The sequence below is a fragment of the Peromyscus eremicus genome, chromosome 20 (assembly GCF_949786415.1).
Source record: "Peromyscus eremicus chromosome 20, PerEre_H2_v1, whole genome shotgun sequence".
Classification (NCBI taxonomy): Eukaryota; Metazoa; Chordata; class Mammalia; order Rodentia; family Cricetidae; genus Peromyscus; species Peromyscus eremicus.
The window spans coordinates 694,162-713,775 of record NC_081436.1 but is presented as its reverse complement, the minus strand read 5'-3'; the positions used below and the strand labels follow the sequence as shown (position 1 = coordinate 713,775).

Sequence of the window (19,614 nt, the reverse complement as noted above, 5' to 3'; positions counted from 1 at the left end):
CACAGTCAGGGCCACGTACATTTGGAAGAAATTAAGCCACTGTGTTATGAAACCATATGTGTCAAGTTAAGACTATACAACACGCCATTAGCACCAATTATTAGGAAGATCCAGCATTCTGCCGACCACCTTAGTCTGACGCCCTTACCGAGGAAACCCCACCCACCCCACCCATAAAATGCTCGCGGCCTTGCAGCACCCTGGAGGCCCCGCGGGCAAGGCCTGGTCTATCCCCGCCCAGCTTGAGGCCTCTCTCATTCCCACCTCCACCGGGACAACGCAGGTCCTACTCTAGGGCAGCTCTGCGAGGTGCACGAGGAAGTTAGTGTGGAACCCCAAGTGGAGTGGCCGCAAGTGGGAGTTGGGGGCGCCGGACTTGCGCGGGTTGGGGGGGGGGGAAGCGGATACGCCGCTTTTCTGGGAGCACAAGATGGCTTTTGATCGCTGCATCCCCACCCCCACCCCTTCCACCGGCAGTGCGGGGCGCCTCCCACCCTTCTATGCGCCAGGGTGGGGGCGGGAGCAGGGGTGGGCAGACTCTCTCCCCTTGGCTGACGCGCACCAGCCACCAGCCTCCCCCCTAATTGCCAATTAACAGGCTCTGCCGCCCGCCTAGCTGCGCCGGCTTCCTGCTCCGCGGCCAGGCCCTGGGCTCACACTGCGCATGTGTGAGGTCTGGCTTCTAGCTCTCCGGGAAGGAGGGGGCTGCAGGACTGGGAGGGGGCGCTGGAAAGTTTGTTTGGGGGTTGAGGGGCTGACGTTGCTTAGGGAGCAATGGGCCCAGGCTACAGATTCTTTCTACTGCCTTGAAGTTTGAGCTTCCAGGCCACCACGTCCCGGTTCCACAGCCAAGCTCTCTAACGATCAGGTACAGACACTGTGGGCATCAGGCAGAGGGCCCCGTGCCCCAGACTAGGACTTGAGCCCCGCGGGCCGATATTCTCTGGCCCTGGCCCCCCAACTTCGGCGCACGGCGACATCAGGACAACACATTCTCCCCACTACCAGTTACCAGTATTTCAGCGTTAACCCCGTCCCTCCATTTTACCTCCCCTTAATTACCCAAGCCCCCACCATCTCACCAGTCCCCTCTCCTCTCTAACCAAGACAAGCCGTTGCTGCCCTTATCTTGAAACCGCCACCCAGCTACGGACCATTAGTTACATATTTGAACCAATAAGGAAACACTTACCGGGCGCTGCTGTCTCTCCCTCTCTCCCTCTCTCTCTCTCTGTCTGTCTCTCTCTCCCACTCTCTGTCTTTCTCGTCTTTCCTCATTCTGTGCCGTTGACGAGCCTGTCTCAGCTCCATACACACACACATATATACTTTATATAAATTTAAAAAGAAAAAAAGAAAAATCCTAATAATAAAAAAGCCAAATAAAATTAAGGAGAGTTGCAGGGAAGGGGCAGGAGGGAAAGCCTGGGAGAGGGGAGGGGTGGAGGCGTCTGCAGCTCTGGATCTCAGCTCCCACACCCGCATACCTCCTGCCCCTTGGGGGCCAGAGGGTCGGGTATAGGGAGAGAGAGAGGTGCTCTCAACTCCTGCCTCTCCCCTTCCACCCCGCCCTCCTCAGGTGCCCCCAGCTTCCGGCAACTCCACCTGGAAGGAAAAAAATTAAATAGGGAAAAATAATTATTAATCAGATTAATAAAAAAATTACTGGTAATGAACGGAGCGCCCAGCGCAGGTTTCCCTGGCAATGGTTAGGCTCTTACAGGGAGGACTGTTCTGCGGAGCGCTCGGAACGGACAAACCACAATAAAAAGTTCACGTTCATGGATGGAATCCACATGACTTCTTGTGGCCAATCCAACTTGTGAGTCGATCGTAAACTTTTATTACTCAGCTGTAAATTTTCTGCAAACAACCGGGAATGCGATGCATTTGTGTAGCGTGTGCAAATGGGCGCCACGGTCGCCATGTTTACCCAATTCTCTCAGAAAGGGAGCATCCCCCGACCCCCCACCCCACCCTCACCCACCGCCCACTCCCCACGGGCCGGCTGCTCTAGACTAACACAGCAAGAGCAGACAGAGGTTGTAGGGAAGGGAGAAAAGAGGGTACAGATGCTGAAGGTTGGCTGCCTCCTCTTGCTGTTTAAAATTTTAAATACTTTTCTTAATAAATGAAGGTAATAATACTGGATCTGATGAAAATCAAAGCTTTGCAGAGCTCTGCAGCCTTGGGGCAATGAAGGCTGGCTAGATGAAGGAACTGAAAATTAATACCGTACCCACTCCGCCTTTGTGTTCTAGAAAGAGAACACATCTTTCCTACCGCAGTGGCCCAGACAAGCGCCCACTCCCCACCCACCAGACAAGGATTGTAGTCTCAGGACGCTAGCAGCCCTCCCGGCCAAGCCTACCTATCACAGATGGAGTCTAAAGGACAGAGAGCTGGACCAGGGTCTGGCAGTCCTTTAGAGGCAGCAGAGCGGGGAGAGTTCCTAGCGCCTCAAGGATCCTTAAAATGACTTTCGTTCCCCAGGTGGTCCCTTTCTCAGACAGGATGACATTCCTAGTCCCCAAGACCATGTCCAGCTTCAGGCCCTCTTGTTTTCTAGCTTCTAACAGCAACTTGCAAGTCTCAAATAATTAAAAATAATATTAAGGTTTAAGATCTTGGTCCAGCTTCCTTTTTTTTTTTTTTTTTAAATTGAGGAGCAAGGCAGTTTTGAAACCTTTTCACCTCTCAGGTTGCTCACACACCTGTCTTTTTCAGGAAAAAAGAAATTCTCCTTCAGTATCTGGGCAGCTGGGATCTGGCATCAGAGTTCGCAGGCCCCATAAGAGAGCTATTTACTGCTTCAAATTCTGTCTTCTGCTCTAAAAGTCTATGCACCCCATTTCCCAGACCTCCAATTTTGGTAGTAAGTGCAGTGTGGGGAGGCCAGAATAAATTACCTCATAGAAACTGCTAGGCTGTAGCCCAGCCACTCCCCACTGGCTGGAGATCTAAAGGCGGGCAGTTCTCTCCTTGGTCGGCATTGAGCTGGCAAGGGAACCTCAAGGGCTGAGTGCTCAGCCAGCCAACAGGAGACCCTTCATCCCCCTCCCCAAACTTCCTCCATAGTAAGTAAAACAGTTCTCTCAGCCGGATGCAGAGACCTCGTTGCTTTTACAAACCCACCCATAAATTTTATAACAGGTAGTTAAAAATTACGACGAGGAAGCGCTGGCCCAGCCTTTCACAATGGGCAGCAAGGAGAATGGAGCAGCACTGCCGGGCAGCTCACCGGAAATTTTACTTCCAAATTATGGCACACACAACCTGTCCTGAATCTTCTTTAATTGGGACTAGGGGTAACTTTTCAACCTTCAGGCATTCTCTGGGGGCATCTCAAACCAGGAATATGAGACTGCGGAGGCCAACCCACCCTCTCCTTCAAGGCGTCCCCTAGGAGCCCCTCAGGGGCACACTACTTCCTTTGGCGCCCCAAATTTCTCCAAGACCCCCATCTCCCTTGGGCATTCAGTGGAAGAATGGGGAGAGAAAATGCGGAGATATTTTTTAATACCGAAAAACGAATTTGCCCCCCAACTTAATAGCTGCATCATCCTGTCTCTATCGTTGAGATTAGAATAATAAATCCAAGGCGAAATGAGCGAGATGCTTCAACTCAGCATTTTGAAAGATACTATTTTTCACAAATCACGAATAGCTTTCGGAAGCCACTTTGATTGGCTAATAAAAAAGTAAAGAATGGGAGAAAGTCGTATCTGCAGCAGCCGAATGGTACCCATTTCGGTAATGGGACGGCAGCAACATTTAGGAGCACACATTTCTAAAGAGCGCATCCAGCTCTTGCAATTACATTCTCCCATAAAACGGGTTTTTAACCTCCTTTTCTTTCCAAACGAGAAAACAGAAGTGGTGGGCAGGAGAAGTGGGGAGCGGGTACCTCACGCACGAGGGGGCGCTGGGGCTTCTTAGGTCTGACCCTCCCGCTGCCCGACATTTCCAGAGAAGCCGGGCGCCAGACGCACCCGCCCTCCGATGCGACGCGACGGCTTAGGGCCACGGACATCGCTGAGCAGGGCCCGGGATGAATGGGGGATTGGTGTGTATGGGAGGGGGAGGCTGCGAGGCCCCTCAGAGCCACTTGACGAGGGGTTCATCTCTCTCTGCTTCAGGGCAGAATATTTTTGCCAACAGCAACCATAATCTCACGATTAAAAATGAACCGGCTCTCCCTCAGTGATCACCCAGGGTCTGATAGGAAGTGAAATGTTCTTTTCAGGCCTTCCTGGCCAACAGCCTATTCCTCTGAAGTCAAAAGGGATGAGTTGGTTGTCAACAGGGACCCCAAATTTCCCATCACAGATCCCCACGCCCTGCAGCTCCTACTTAAAGTTATCTCCAGCCTGTCCTTACACCCGGCAGCCTCTCCGCCCCTAGGAAAATCGCCTGACAAATTTTGAACCCCTTTTATAGAAGCCAGAGATTGGGACCCTGGTGAAACACTTGGCCTCGGCCTAGGTTAAAAATCATTGACCCAGAGATCTGGTCTCAAAAATATCTGTCTTTGGGAATCTGTTTTTGAAAACCAGAAGTCCTCCCCTCCCCTCTCCCTCTGGCCAGACGTCTTGTATCTCTGGAATTTGGAATGGTTTGGACAGAATTTTATTGGCATAAACAGATTTGTCTGCCTAGGACCCTCCAGAATGATCCCTTTACTAGCTGGATCCCCAGCATTGAACTCTTTATTTTAGAAAATGTAAAGATTCCCTCCACCCTGCTGTGGCTGGGGTTGGGGACTGTCCACTCAACAGGCCCATTCTCCCAAATTAGTGGTCCTCACTGTGGTGGCCAGGCAAGCTGCCCAATTGTCAAAGTGAAGCCGGCCAGGAGCTAGCTGGCTTGAAACAGCCAGAACAGAGGCTAAGTGGACACAAGAGGGCTGAGTGGCAGTGATAGCCTTGTGTTGGTTGAATTTGAATTCCAGGATGTGGACCCTGGCTGGTCTACCAGCTTACTCATTTGCCCTTTCCTTCTCCTCTGCCCCAGACAGAAGCTTCCTCACCCCACACTTAGGCATTTTTCAGCCAAACTCTCCTGACTACTCAGCTATATTTAGCTTCACACTACCCCCATCCCCATTCTCTCCACTATTTTAGTATGATATACTGGATGCTAAGGGGTGGCCACAAGCAAGAAACATGTAAACATCAGAAAAGAACCCCACCATCTCACCCTTAGCCCAACCCCCTGGAAGGAAGGCCATAGTCACAGGAGGAGCGTGGGGCAGACTCTTTGTATGCATCCAGCCCAGAGATAAAGGGCTAAAGCAGGAGCTCCCGTCTTCCCACTGGAATCCCAGCACCTACAAAACCTTCTTGTCTGGCATTAGTACTGGTGTACTTAATCCCTCCTTTCCGTAGACTTCCCCCTTCCTCCTCCTCCTAACCCCCACTGGTCACCTGCCCTCCCAGCTCAGCCTGCCCTCTCCACCCCACTCCCAAGCTTCTCTCCATGTGAGTTCCAAGTTCCACCACCCAAAGCCAGATCAGTGTAGGCCTTTTGCAGAGCTCGGAAAGGGAATAAGGAGGGGAGGAGTAGAAAATGGGGGAGAATTGTAGGGAAACAGCAAGTCATTCCAGCTTCAATTTCTTTTCTTTCATTTTTTTTTATTATGACTCACGTATACAATACAAAGTACTTGGACCAGGAACAGGGCTTTCAGGACACAAAATCTACATTCATAGCTGGACATAAAGACAAATGACCAAAAATTATTATTATAGATATATTTTAACGTTTTTTTTTCCTTTCGAGCACGTTGCATAAACAGAGAATTCAAGACAGAGTAACTATACATTCAGTGCAGTTTAGCTCTACTCTACTGGGGTTAGAAGCACAATAAAAGCTCACAAGACCAGCGGGCTAGGCAGTCTCAGTTGTTGGGTTTTTTTTTTCCCTTAGTGAAATAAAGCAGCAACAAACACAACAAAACCGCATTACAAATACTCTTGAAGCAGGATTCCTTTCTATAGGTAGTGATAAAATACGTTGAAGGTTTCTTTCTTTTTTTTCCTTTTTTCTTTTTTTTTTTCCTCTTTTTTCCTCCTGTAATAGGATTTTTTTTTTCTCTCTCTCTCTTCCCCCCTCCCAAGATTATTGCAGGTTCCCTTTAGGTAGTATATTAAAGTTTTTTTTTATCAGTATATTATTTTCATGATTATGGTGCTTTCTGAGCACAAACACTAACACAGCTCAGAGGAAGCCGGGCCCAAAAGAACAGAAATCTAACAGCAAGGGCAAGGCAAGAAGGGCTTGGGCCCAAGGGACTATGACATGGATAGGTAGGATTTTAGAGACCATGGCAGGCCCCTATTTACTCCTCAGTAAGGAGGTGGATAGATTCTCAGGTTCCTTGAGAAAGTCAAGGGGGTTTTCCAAGGAAGGAGCCTCAGAGGGGGAGGGGACACTTCTTTGCTATCTTTTATTTCTTTTAAATTTTTTTCCTTTCATTCCCCTTTCTTCTGTTTTTTCTCCTCTCCCCCCCTTTTTTTTCATTAAAAAAAAAAAGTTAATCCAGTATTCTAATTCCTAGCATACAAGCAAAGTGGAGAACCACCTTCTACATCTTCAGGGGGATTCCCCTGAAAATAAATACCAGGGAAGCAGTGAAGTGGGATGTGGAGAGAAGTGGGATGTGTGAGTAGGCTTAGACCTTAAAATTCAGGAAGGGATCAGAAGCAAGCACAAGTGAGTGTGTGCTGGACGTGAAGTGGAACAGAACTTTTCCCTGTGTCTCGGTCTCCCCGCCCCCCCAGCCTCCAAACAAATAAAGAGCGGGGGAAGTCCAAAGGTAATAAAAGCCGAGCTGCAAGTATCTGACAGGTAGTTAGAGTTGTGAGTGTCATTCTATTCTCTATAAAAGCAAATGACAGTCGTAAACTTCTCAATTTATCTGCTACCATAAAACGAAACTTCAAGGGAGTTGCTGGGGGGGGGGTGTTCTTTTTTCCTAGTCCTTATTTTCTTCCTTCTCCTCTTCTTCCTTCTCCTCTTCCTCATTCCCTTCTTCCTCCACCTTCTCCTCATCTCGGGCCCCAGGCAGTTTATCCTTGTTGTTTTCCTTTTTCCACTTCATCCTCCGGTTCTGGAACCAGATCTTCACTTGTCTTTCGGTCAGTCCCAGGGCATGAGAGACTTCAATCCGGCGCTTTCGTGTCAAATAAGGATTAAAGAGAAACTCCTTCTCTAGTTCCAAGGTCTGATACCGGCTGTAAGTTTGTCGTCCACTGCGCCGCCCAGGAGCTGGACAGAACAGAACCCCAGTCTGGTTACATCTGGGTGGGGGCTCCATTCCCCCCCCCATACACAGCTACTCTGCCTCCCACAAAGTTCCCCTCCGCCCTTCCCTGCTGATGAGGCTGCCAGCAGAAGAGGCAAGCAAGGGCAGGAAAAGTTTCCATAGATGTTTTGGTTTGATTTCCTTCACCTTGGGAGATGGGTGAAGGTGAGGGGCAGGGATGTGGCTGTCTGAAAAGTAAGGGCTTGGGGGGGGGGGGCAAGGGAGCCTTGCAGGGTCCTTCAGGCCGACAGCCTGGCCCTTACAGCTTTGTTTACAAGTGCAAAGTGGCATTTAGTAAGCTGGCCTAGGGACACAATCTGCTTCCAAGAGAAAGGAAAAGGGCTGGGGTTAAAGGAGAGGGGTCTCTGCCCACTGCCCCCTCCTTGCCTATCTCTACCTAATGCTTTTCTAATAAGAAAAATAATTGATCTCCTGGAATGTATCACAGTTCTGCCTGATTGCTAACTGGAGACCAACAAATAAATCAAGGGCCATCCCTGCCGGAACTTGTCCTTAGCTTCCCCTGTACTTCGAAATTGGGCCATGAAGGGCCACCCTTGGAGGGGCTCATGACCTGAGCAGCTTTCCAAAAGACTCCATAGCTCTTGATTGGAGGATAGCCTGACTAGTATCCTGGACCTCAGAGGCCTCTACTTTGTATAGCCCCTCTCTCTATTTTTGAGCACTGATTTTCTTCTTCTCAGGCTTTCAGTCTTCTCTCCAACTGGAGGAAGTAAAGAAAAGTTGGGGTAGTGGCCTTCAGGCTGCTTCCCTGATGGGGAGGAAGTGGAGACCCCAGAGAGTCAGAGTGCCTGACTTAGGGTCTCGCCTCTCTCTCTGGCTAGGGGGAGACAGCAAAGGGTCTTTTCACCCCACGGTCTGGCCACTGTCTTGGAATGGCTGGCTCGCTGTCTTTGGGAAAACTGACTACCGACCCCAAAGACTTTACTCAGGGTGCCCTTGTCAGCCACCTCCCCAACTTTGACTTTTAGAGGTAGGGAGAAGGAGAGAGAGAAGGAATGGAGGAAATGGTTTTTAACCCTTTGCACCCACACATCACCTTTCCCCCACCTTCACCCCAACACTCACAATGTCTCAGGTGCCCCCTCTCAACCCCCAGCCAAGTCTTTTCAACCTCCAGGAACCCACCCAGGGAAGGAAGTGGAGTGGGAGAGACCCCCAAAGCCAGGAAGGAAAGCAAGGGCAGACAAAAAGGAGGCGAGGGAGGGGGAAGACCCCGGAGCGCGGGAGACCAAGGGGGAAAGAGAAAAGGCTTCTCACCGTGGGGTCTCATCCATGGAAACATGAGGCTGGGAGACGAGTTCTGATTTAAGTGGCCTTGTCCTTCGCTACTGTTAGTGTTGGCGGAGGATTTACAGTCGGGATACTGCACCACGCTCGCCTCTTGCTGAGCCCCATAAAGGGACTGTCTGGGGAGCGCCTCGTAGCCATAGAATTTGGAGGCGTCTCCGTGGCAGCTCAGAGAGCACGGGTTCTGCTGGTAGCCCGAGTTGGAGATGCCGGAGGTGCCGTGGTGGAAGAAGTCTTGGACGTGGTGCGAGGCGTGCTGGAAGCCGGGCGCCGAGCCGCCGGGCCCGTACACCAGCGCATGGCTCCTGCCCACGCTCTGAGGGAACCGGCAGTCGTAATAGGCCGGTTCCAGGGACTCGCCGCCTTTGTATTTTGAGAACAGGGGGTTGACGAAGTAGGAGCTCATGCTGGGCACATGAAAACCCGAGGCCCCCTCCCCTTGGCTCACGCTCCCCCGCCCGGTATCCCCGAAACTCCCCTCCCCCCGGGACCGAACCCCAAGCTGGCCGGCTCCCCCGAGCTGGGCTGCTGGGCTGGGGGCTGGGCAGGTGGGGGCGCGGTGCCGGCTGAGGGCTCAGGCGGCGGCGGCTCTGCTCACTGTCGGTAGGTAGAGCGCGCGCTCTCACTTAGCTCTTCCCTCTAACAGCCCAGGCGAATTCCTCAGACTCCCGGCGGTGGCGGCGCTTACACGCGATTCGCGTTCATCAATCCACGACATGAAGACAGGCGAGCGAGCGAGCGAGCGAGCAAGGGAGAGAGAGAAGAGAGAGAGAGAGAGAGAGAGAGAGAGAGAGAGAGAGAGAGAGAGAGAGAGAGGAGGGGGGAGAGGGTTGAGGGGTTCAGGGCTGGGGGGACCTGGAGGAGAGGGAGGGAGGAGAGGGGAGGGATGGGGGTGTGGTGTGTGTGTAGGGGGTGGTGAGCCAGCCCCAGCTAATGGCCAAGGCCAGCTTTTCCAAGGTGCGCACTCTAGTTTGAAGGTGCACCCCCTTTTCTTTCCTTTTTGATATATACCTAAGCCAGCAGGTCAACTCAGGTTACCTCAACAAGTAGAAGACCCCAGGGGGTGAGCCTTAGTAAGTCAGGGCTGAGCCTTTAACCCTAAAGATGAGCTACCTGGGGGTTTCTGAAGTCTGGGGACTTTAAGAAGAAGCACAGCATGTACCCCAGACCCTTCAGGCTGCAGACCCTCCAGCCTCTGGCCTCACCCCAGGGTCTGAAGCTGCCCTGTCTTCTTTACACCCTGGAGACTCTTGTCCCTTGACTACTATGGGTAGAGAAGGGGGGCACACCATGTACCCCAGAAAGACCACACTACCCTTGCAGAAAGCAGCTCCTCCAAGGAGTAGGAAACCCAAGCAAGCTTGTCTGGGAGACTATGAGAGCAAAGCTGTTTATGGGGACTGAGAGGGATAGCTTGTGTGCCCAGGCTTCTGCCTACTTGAACCCAAGACATTTCTGTTTAGGAGACTATAGCTGGGCTGAAGGGAGCAGCAGCAGGCCTCTTACTGCTTCTCATAAACCACCACCCCATAGGAAATGCCAGCTCAACCTAGAGGAGCCCTCAGGCTTCCCTGCACCCCCCTCTTCTCCAGGCAGGCTGCCCGGGCCAGGATGTGGATGGGAACTGTCAACAGACACTCTTTAAATATTTACCCACACTTTCGGGGAGGGGGGCACATATCCCCATGCCCAAGGCTGAACAAAAATTCAAGTTAATTCTAATGGAAAAAAATAACGTTGGTCCATCAACACCCTTCCCTGGGCATAGTGTCTACAGTTACGTGGGCTTAATGCAAGGAGAAAAAAGAAGGAAGCATGAGAGCAATGTGAGTGTGTGTGCATGTGTGTGCATGTGTGCGCCTGTTTGCTATTGTGCTCATGAATGAAGATGAATAAGAATGATTTTTCCTGTCTTCTTCCTCCACAGTATGTGAGGCTGTTACAAGGCCACCTCGGGGACACACACACACACACACACACACACACAAATATACACACACACACAAATATACACACACACAAATATACACACACACACATACATACAGAGTATATACTGTACTATCCTCTTACCCAGAGACATATTAAATGTATGTTCATTTTACACTAGCTATACACATTCCTGGAAGTGGCCTTCCTGACTTACAGACCTATACATACATGTGTATGTTAGGCACATGCACAGAATGCTTGATAAATATATACATTTGTAGGTTTTTGCATCAAGAAAACAAAATCTACCTGTTTTTCTTCCTCACCCTGGGGTTTCAGGGTTGGGCAAGGAAGGACGTGGTTAGAAAACTAGATCTCTTCCTTTCCCATTCCCATCTGGAACCAACTCTGTACTGGCTCTGGGCGTAGAGGAAAGAATAGCAGGACAAGACAGTATAGAAACAGCAGCTCTCCCCCCGTCCTTTTATTATTTAAATACTTATTAGGGAAATGATTACTCTCAGCCACATTCTTAAAGGAGAGTCACTGGTGTCCTGGCAAGATACCCTACTGGGATCTTTTGCATTTAGGGAACTCACCGCTATTGAACTTAGGAACTGCCCAAACTCTTAGACACAGAACTCTATCTCTGAAGCAGCAGGAAGGAAGGGTCCAGAAGTGCTGTGTCAGGGCTGCGGCTCTCACTAGGGTTCAGAGCAGTGGGGGGCACCCCAGAGCATCTCCACCCGGAGCAGAGCCTGCTGCATCTTTGGCTTCCAGCCTTGTCGATCTGAGAGAGTCTGCTCAGTGCAGAGCTGAAAAGGAGTGGATTCTGGGTTCCTAGCGTCTGACCATGGGGGCTGTCATAAATACTTTCTCTTCTCTGACTGGAAAGAAGAGGCTCAGAGGGTCCAGATCCTCTCTGGGGCCTGTGCCTTATCTTTTAGGGGGTGGGGGAATCTATTTCCAGATTTTATGGTCCAGCAAAAACCCCGCTACAGAGCTATTCTTCTGGGCCTTTGTGTCTTGGAATGTGGTTGTCCTGAGTGTTACCACCGCCTGTCCGGAGTACCCATCAGCCCTGTAAGCCTTGGTCGGACTTGGTTTCCCCTTTGGAGGCTTCTCTCATCTTTCGTTTATTTATTATTTTTCTTTTACACGTACTGGTTTATTTTTTGCTCTCTGAGCCTGGAAATAAAGGAACCGCAAGCAGCCATCCTCGCCGGGCCACTCTGTCCCTCTGCCCGAGGCCTGCACCACTCTTAGGTACTATGGATTTATGTTCGTTTGTTCGGGTCATTCTGCCTTTTTGTGTTAATTATCTGCTCCTCACTTATCTCCACCAGCGATTATTTTTGATGCCTGCCCTCTTTCGCCTCCCGAACTCATCGGTAGAGTGAGGGCCCGTCTCCTGCTGCCACTCACGAATTATTTACACCTCGCAGGTGAGAGAGTTGATTTGTTCAGAGGCAGTGGGGCCCAAGCCGGCAGAAGCTGGGGCTTTCTGGCTGAAGCTTCCCAATCTGGCCTCAAACGTCAGTAGGCCAGGCCTGTCTGGGGGCACCTCTGCCTCTAACATTGAGCAACAGCGCCACCTCGTGTCCACTTTCTCCAATGCAATCTGACTGAGGAAAAGCCAACAGAGGTCCCAGGCCGAGCTGAAAGGTGGCAAGTTGAGAGGAAGAAGCCTCTAAACCGGTGCAAAGGAGAGGGATTCCCCGGCAGGTAGCTGTTCTTTGGTTTTCTAAATTCTTGAAATAAACCTTGTGAAGGGTTCCACACTGTCCTCTTTTTGTAACCCTCCTTTCTGGAATAAAGAGACACTGCAAAGGAATAGCTGCAATCTCCTCCATTCAGACGTTTTCTAGTCTAAAAACCCCTTTGCACGCTCAAAGGCACCACCCCATCCGGAGCTCTCAGGACCTTCTGCTCCCAGCACTCTCAGTCCCTCTTACCCAGATGCAGGATGCACAGCCTATTCTGCCGCGGCCTGCCGGACTTGAGGGTGGGACTCTGACTGTCCTAGGCCCCCACCCTCGGGTTTGTTGCCCGTCCCTAGCGCGCACGCTCTTCACCTCTCCCTCTCAGCTAGAGAGATCCTCATCTCCGTGGGCTATAGACAAAACATTCCTATAATCCGATTTCAAAGGAAAGAGTGTCCACCTTATTTAAACCATAAAACAATTAAGCCCAGACGTCTAGCCAGCTACGCGCTGCTGTTTTGTTCGGCCCCATTCAGAACCCAGAGCAGGGAGACAAACAGGGCCATAAAAGTGGCATTTCTGGGCTACGGAAATGTACCTATCCGCTGCCTTCCCAAGTGGGACAACCTTTAGGGTTTTGTGATTCTGACAAAGGAGCAGAGGAGAGGTGGGAGGGAACATGAGGGGAAGAGGGTGTTTGCCAGCCCCTCTCCTGGCCTGCTTTCATTTCTCTCCCCAGATGTGTGTTGTTTTAATTCACAAATGCTAATGAATAAAATAGAATCTAATCCCGGATCTGGAGGCTGGAAACCAGGATTAAAGAGCAGGCCTACTCTAAATCCTACCTTCTCCTGGGTCCTACAAGCTCTGAGGCCCTCTTTCCAGAGGGCAGGCTTCAGGAAGCAGGCCATGCTGGACTCGGAGAGCAGGCTTCAGGGCCTTGGAGCAGGGGCGGGGTGGAAGCCCGGAAACAGCGCTGAGCTCAGGCAGGGAGAGAAGCCCGCATCCTGGCTCTTGATGGTCCAGACTAAAGGAGAGAGGGGTGTTTTGGCTCCTATCAAGTGCGAATCTTAGGCCAGGGTTGCAGAACAGCAAAAAGGCCAAAGGGAAAGAATAAGGCAGTGAGAAAAATAAAGGCAAAGCATCTTTCCAAAAGACCAAGGAATCAATGCCCAGGAGGGGGAATGAAGTCTACTAAGCAGGAAATAGTGAATGCATTAAAGGCTGCTCAATCTGTTGTTGTCACTTGGCTGCTGGTCCCCCAATACTAAAAAAACAAAAATGCCAATCCTTCTCACCTTCCTGCCATCCTCCAAATTGGAAGAAGAGGTAGAAGACTCAAATAATGGGGCAGAGGCTGTCCCTACAAGTGTCCACCAGTCCTGCCAGGAGATGCTTTGGAGGTAGCAACAAATGGGGAACCCCCAATTATATTCTTTTAGGTGGTGTCCCCCAAGTAGCGTCTTTGGTAGAGTGGACAGCCTGAGATATTAAAGGTCTATATTTCAAACAGTCTAATTTTAATAGTTTCCAGATTGGGGGATTTCCAAGAAAAGGGGTGCTGGGCTGAGGCAAACCCAGCAGCCCTGTCTGCTTCTGATTAGCTCATGAAAACTGCTACCTCCAGAGAGAGAAGGTTCTAGAGAAGGGTGCAGTGCAGCCACCCAGCCCCTCCAGGCTGTCTGTTATTTACATATCATCACACCTCTGGGGTCCAAGAGCCACCAGAGAGCACCCCACACCTGGCTCCCTTGGAGCCTCACCAACCCCTAGGAGTACTACTTAGCATGGCCTTAGTCACTCTTATCAACAGTCAAACTAAACATGGGGCGGGCAGGGAGGGGTAGAAGGGGAGACAAGAGCTGGGAATGAATTCATTGCGAAGAAATTAATTCTTATTATATTGACTTTGCTATCTGCTTTCCCCCTCTCCCTCTTCATCATTTCCCCTTGCCTTCCTTCTTCTCCCTCCCTCCTGACTTCTTTTTCTTGTGTTTTCATTTCTTCCTCCCCCCCATTCAGTACTCAGTGCCTGTCCCCCAGTGTTCTGGCCTCTTCTCCTCCCTGAGCACCCTGCTAACCTTTCTCAGCCAACCCTGAGAGCACCACAGCACCAAAGCAACCAGGCAGGAAGCCAGCCTGGGCCTTCACCCAGCACCCAACTTTCATCTTCACCTATCTCTTCTCTCCGATCTCGTGTACTCGTAAATTACTACAATTAATTACAGCCAGCAAAACCATTCAAGCAGTGTTCCCCACACGCTCCATCAAGCCACTAGGAAACTCACAGGCAGTCAGCCGGGCAGGCACAAGCTAGGCCTCTGCCTGGGCAGCCTCCACCCCTCCCCTGGAACCCCCACCCCCATTCTGCCCTGCCGGGATAGAAGCGGCAGGCATTTGCCCTTATGAGGTAGGGGGAGCCTCTTCTCTGGCTCCAGCTTCTCTTAGAGGATTTAAGCCCTTGCCTCCTCCACAGAACCATGGGGGAAGAGAAATAATGACGAGAACTAGATGCAGTTAGGTTTCTGGTTTGTTTTTTTTTTTTAAGTGACTCCGATATATTAACAGAGTTGTTCTACTGTAACAAACAGAAGCACGTTACAGGACAGACGCTGGAGGGGGACACTGGGGTGAGAAGGAAACTGCTCTGTATAAGCTTGAGGCACCAGCCTGCCTGTGCAGCCTGACCCAGCCGGCAGCACGGTCTGGCCCTCATCCCTCAGCTCTGGGCTGGGAATCATCATTGTGTGTCTTTTTTTGTATGAAATCTGCCCGCAGAGCTCCCAAGGCCCAGGAAGGAATGGCCCAAACCAAATACGAGAGAGAGAGAGAGAGAGAGAGAGAGAGAGAGAGAGAGAGAGAGACAGAGAGAGACAGACACAGAGAAAGACAGAGACAGAGAGAAATTCAAATACTGGCTTCTCTGAAGAAAGAAGGAAAAAAATCACATTTGTGTGTGTCATTTATTTCGGTTGCGCTGGGGGGAAGAGACCGCGGTTTTTCCTGCCTCCTCCTTGCTGGATAGAACTAACTCTAAACACCAATTTCTCAACACTTAACCCTCCCACATCGCAAGAGTTTGCATTTTCTCCTTCCTTTTTTTCTTTTTAAGACGGTGGGCTTTTCTCTATCTTGCTCTTTCCTTTTCTTTTCGTGTTTTCTCCCGCCTGGGTTGGGGCATTTTTGTGGGGTTTTTGTGTTTCCCTTGGCTGTGCGGAGGCAGCAGGCTGGGGCAGGGCTTAGGATTGCTCCTTGTCGGTTTTCTCTTTATTCATCTTTTTCATCTTCATCCTCCGATTCTGAAACCAGATTTTGACCTGCCGCTCAGTGAGATTGAGAACACGGGCCACCTCGTATCGTCGGTCCCTGGTTAAATACATATTGAAGAGAAACTCCTTCTCCAGTTCCAGCGTCTGGTACTTGGTGTAGGGGCAGCGCTTCTTCCTTGTGGAACGGGCGTGGATCCAGTTGGCCACAGGGTTGCCTGCAGGGCCAAACATAGGCAAAGGGTCAGTAGAGTCCCCTTCCAGCTTGGGACCTCTGTCATCACACCCCCCGTGCTTAGTCAAACTCCCCAAACTCAATAATTGAACCTGAATTTGGACACGTTTTCCTCCTTTCTTTTTCACTCTCCCCCCTCCCCATGCCCCCTCCCTCTTCAGTGTCCAGCACCTAAAACTGTAGTAAATTTGAAGCTACCAAAGCCCACAGTCTAGTCCTCAGATTCGAGAGCAGTAATTCGAGAATATCCTCATAAAAAGTCCAAATTCCCAACTGTTTCATAGGCCCATAAACGCTTCTCTCTCTCTTGTTTTTTATTTTTATAGCAAGGTCCCTCTCCTCCCTACTTTCCTCCTCCTCTGCCCCCTCCCATCCTCACAGCCCACGACCAAGTCCTGAAATTTCATAGTTTTTTTCCTGACCCTGAGAGTCCCTAAACCCTCACCTCTTTCCAGTGTCCCTTTCCCGCTCAGAATTCAACCCTGCTGAGGCGAATTACCAGGGTTAAACCTTCCTCTCTCCTCAGAGAGCTGCTGGCCTTGGAGAAAGGCTCCCCAGTATCTTAGCCCCACTGCTGGTCTCCACTGCCCCCCCCCCCTGCCAGCTCCAGGACAGGCTCTGCAGGAGACAAGCCTCCAATTTCAGGTTTATGGGAGTAGCTGAGGGTAGGGAGGGAAGCCTTCAGAGGGGTATAATTAGGCCCTGGCCCCTTATGGAGCTAGAGGAAAAGATTTCCTGAAGTCTTCTCCTGGGTACCCCCCAGACACTTCCTCACACCCAGGGGGCTGCACCCCTCCCCCGATGTTTCTCCTTCTTTCTCGGACCCTGCAGCCTACACCTGCCCCCCACCTCTTCACCTACTCTAGTCAGCCCCCTTCTATGCAACACTCAGAATCTCTCTCTCTCTCTCTCTCTCTCTCTCTCTCTCTCTCTCTCTCTCTCTCTCTCTCGTGTGTGTGTGTGTGTGTGTGTGTGTGTGTGTGTGTGTGTGTGTAGTTCTTTAATATGAAGATCCTTCCCCATTCCATATTCCTGATCCCCATTCACAACTCTTTCTCCTGTGGACACTTAAAAGTGGGTTTTCAAGTTTAAGGAGACTCGGACCTTACTTCTCTCCTACTTATGTCTGGAAGTCCTGGCCCAAGTTCCTAGGCTTCGCACTCCCAGATCCTTCTCCCCGGGGAGAACTCAATGGACCTTCTGTTTTATAAACCTCTAGTGGGATGAAGACCCCCTTGCTGGCTGAGAGGTAGGGATAAGTTCTCTCCTTCTGCTCCAAGCGTCCTGCCCTGTCCCTTCTCAAACCACAAAATGAACCTCAGCACCCGCAGCCAAACCCCTGTCCCTGTTTGCATTTTATTTTTTGAAAGTGACCACTGAGTCAAAAAGCCTGAGCTAACAGGGCGACTCAAGGGTCTTCCTTCAAAGCCAGCCTCTGGCAGAGAAGTCCCTCTGGCCGGCCCTCTCTCAACCTGGCTGCCTGGGCCCCCTTCTCAGACCTTCCTGCCCCTGAGAGCTCCCCAAGGTAATTCGCTTTTATTGAGTCCTCGCCCCCTCGCCCTCGCCCCTCTCCCGCGCTGCCCGCGCCGCTCGGACAGGCTGTAATCCGGCTGCGCCCGCCTGGCCTCCCCTCCCCTCCTGTGCCGGTTGTAAAGGAAAATTGCTCCCAACTTACTAGGGTCCAGGTCGGCCTTCTCCTCTTTGTGCTTGCTGCCGGCCAGCGCGTCCGCCTCGGGCGAGGGCAGCGTCTGCGGGGCGCGGTCGCGCAGCTCCCCGGGCGAGCCGTACATGTAGTCCGGGTAGCTGCGGCCGTCGCCTGGGCCGCAGTCCGCTCGGCGCCCGGGGTAGGCGTCGGGCTTGAGGGCGTAGTGACGGCCCCCGGCCGGGAAGCTGGGGAAGGAGACGGCGCCGGACAGCGGCTCGAGCCAAGTCCGCATGTAGCGCGTGTCGGCGCCGAGGTGGGGCTGGGGGCCGTACGGGTGATAGACCACGGACGACTGTGAGGGCACGGGCGCCCACGACGTGCTGAACACGGCCGGCTTGGGCGCGAAGCTACAGGATGGAAAATCGCTACAGTCCGGCACCAAGCCGCTGGGTCTGGCGGCGGCAGGGTGAGCCCCGGTGGCCGGAAACCTGGACGCTAGGAGGTCTTCATTGTCGTGAGAGATGAGCGAGTCCACGTAATAGTTACTGATGGGCCCCGTCGCCGACATCGTAACAGGGTTTTACATACATAAGATTATTGTATGAACTGTATATGTACTTTTTATCTGCTCACAGAACAATCAAGGCAGGTAATTATTTTTCCAGCCTTTTCCCGGCAGCTCATTGGTTCCCTAGCCCCCACGTGATCGTATTTACCCAAAAATACGGCGCGGATCAATGCGCAGGGGCTTTTTTCCCCCTTGCTTTTTCCCCCCTTTACCACCCCCTTCTCTCTGCTGATCCCCGCGACCTGTGCTCTCCTGGCGATCTGCAACTCTAGACCCAAGGCGCTGGACACCCCACCCCGGACGACTCATATCTCATCAGGGAACACTCCCCCCCCCTTGACCATGTGCAGCCAAAAGCAGATGGCTCCCCCTACCATGAGGATTTAAAAAAAAAAAAAAAAAAGGTGAAAACGCCAGTCCTAGAAGCCAGGGTGCTTGGACCCCCAGGACTGAGCTGGGCTGGGGAGCCCCACAGGGGCGGGGAGGCCGAACGAGGTAGGTGGAGGAACTATTTCTTGACGTAATCTATCTCTGTCGTCTCCGATGCTCCTGCAGTCTCTGAGTGAGCGAAGATCTGCGATTGTCAGTTCGGAACGTGGCTTTTAAAAATGCGTTTTTAAATACGGTGTATGTATGTATTTCTTTCAGGAACAGCAGCATCAGCAGCGAGGGAGGGAGGGTGGGAGGGGACTGAACGATCTGGGATGGAGGGAGGGAAGGAGGGAAAGGGGAGAGTTCTGCCACTGGTCAGCTCAGCTCCCCAAATCTAGGTATGGGAAGCTTGGGAAAGGTGGTCTGTGGGGTGGGAGGGGTAGAACTTGAGGATCTTACACACCTTTATCATCAGCTTCACAAGTCTCCTCTTGCTTTGGCACAGACATATAAGCCTTTATTCAAATTTATTGTCTCTGTTTCTTTGCCAGCTTGAAGAAGTGAAGGAGAGAACTACACACTTAAGTGGGGCATCCCCATCCTATCTGCCTGCTCACCCTCCTTTGCCCCCAGGTCCATCTCTGTGACACCTTCACCCCCCCACCCCCCGCAAAACAGAGAAGTCACTCGGAGGTTCTGTCTGCAGAAAGCCAGGGTGAGAACAGGCAAAGCGAGAGAGCGACCTCGGTCGTGGGCAAGTAGCTTGTTTTTACGTCCTTCAATAAAATTTTTATGAGGATCATTTGATTGTTCATAAATGTGTCTTTCATTAAATAAAATTGTAGGCTGTTTTTGGAACAGAAAAAAGCAGCAGAGGGATGGGAGAAGGCGATTTCTATGGGGTCGGAGGGAAGAATCTAGGAGGTGGCTGTGTGATTGAAAGGAATTACCACACAACTTGGATCCCACCCCCCATAAGTTGACTGCTACCCTCTCCCTTGAATTTGGGGTTTGTTGCATGCACAGCCTAGCCTTTCAGCAGGACCTCCCAGGGTGGTTTAGCAAATGGAGGGCTTTGGAGAGACAGAAAAATCCTCAGTATGGGTTCTGAAGAGGGGGCAGAGGTTGGTTGTGGGGATGGAGGGACAGGTGATATCCCTAGAGACATAATGCACCAAGGCAGAGCAGAATGAATCTGAAGGATCAGGGTACAGTCTCAGGGTCAGAGGGGAGCATCTATGGGAAGGGAAATAGACAGAAGCTGAGACTAGGCTGC

The 19,614-nt window shown here is 51.4% G+C and overlaps 2 protein-coding genes across 2 annotated transcripts; both read right to left on the bottom strand.

The window, feature by feature from the left end:
- Positions 1-5,579: 5,579 nt before the first annotated feature.
- On the bottom strand, positions 5,580-9,041 carry Hoxc8 (homeobox C8). Its single transcript, XM_059247477.1, has 2 exons — positions 8,588-9,041; positions 5,580-7,269 (listed from the first exon to the last, which is right to left on the bottom strand). Exons 1-2 carry the CDS (start codon positions 9,021-9,023, stop codon positions 6,977-6,979), a joined length of 729 nt encoding a protein of 242 aa, XP_059103460.1. The 5' UTR covers positions 9,024-9,041; the 3' UTR covers positions 5,580-6,976.
- A 6,160-nt stretch (positions 9,042-15,201) lies between these two features.
- Hoxc9 (homeobox C9) lies at positions 15,202-18,118 on the bottom strand. The gene is made up of 2 exons (XM_059247623.1): positions 17,429-18,118; positions 15,202-15,736 (listed from the first exon to the last, which is right to left on the bottom strand). Exons 1-2 carry the CDS (start codon positions 17,964-17,966, stop codon positions 15,492-15,494), a joined length of 783 nt encoding a protein of 260 aa, XP_059103606.1. The 5' UTR covers positions 17,967-18,118; the 3' UTR covers positions 15,202-15,491.
- Positions 18,119-19,614: the final 1,496 nt, after the last annotated feature.

What these genes read in the sequence shown, in the direction of transcription:
- Hoxc8 (XM_059247477.1), bottom strand. Translation starts at nt 9,023, where the DNA reads ATGAGCTCCTACTTCGTCAACCCCCTGTTCTCAAAATACAAAGGCGGC. An exon ending in TCCATGGATGAGACCCCACG is followed by an intron (nt 7,270 to 8,587) that starts GTGAGAAGCCTT and finishes TGTTCTGTCCAG; the next exon opens with CTCCTGGGCGGCGCAGTGGA.
- Hoxc9 (XM_059247623.1), bottom strand. Translation starts at nt 17,966, where the DNA reads ATGTCGGCGACGGGGCCCATCAGTAACTATTACGTGGACTCGCTCATC. An exon ending in GAAGGCCGACCTGGACCCTA is followed by an intron (nt 15,737 to 17,428) that starts GTAAGTTGGGAG and finishes TTGGCCCTGCAG; the next exon opens with GCAACCCTGTGGCCAACTGG.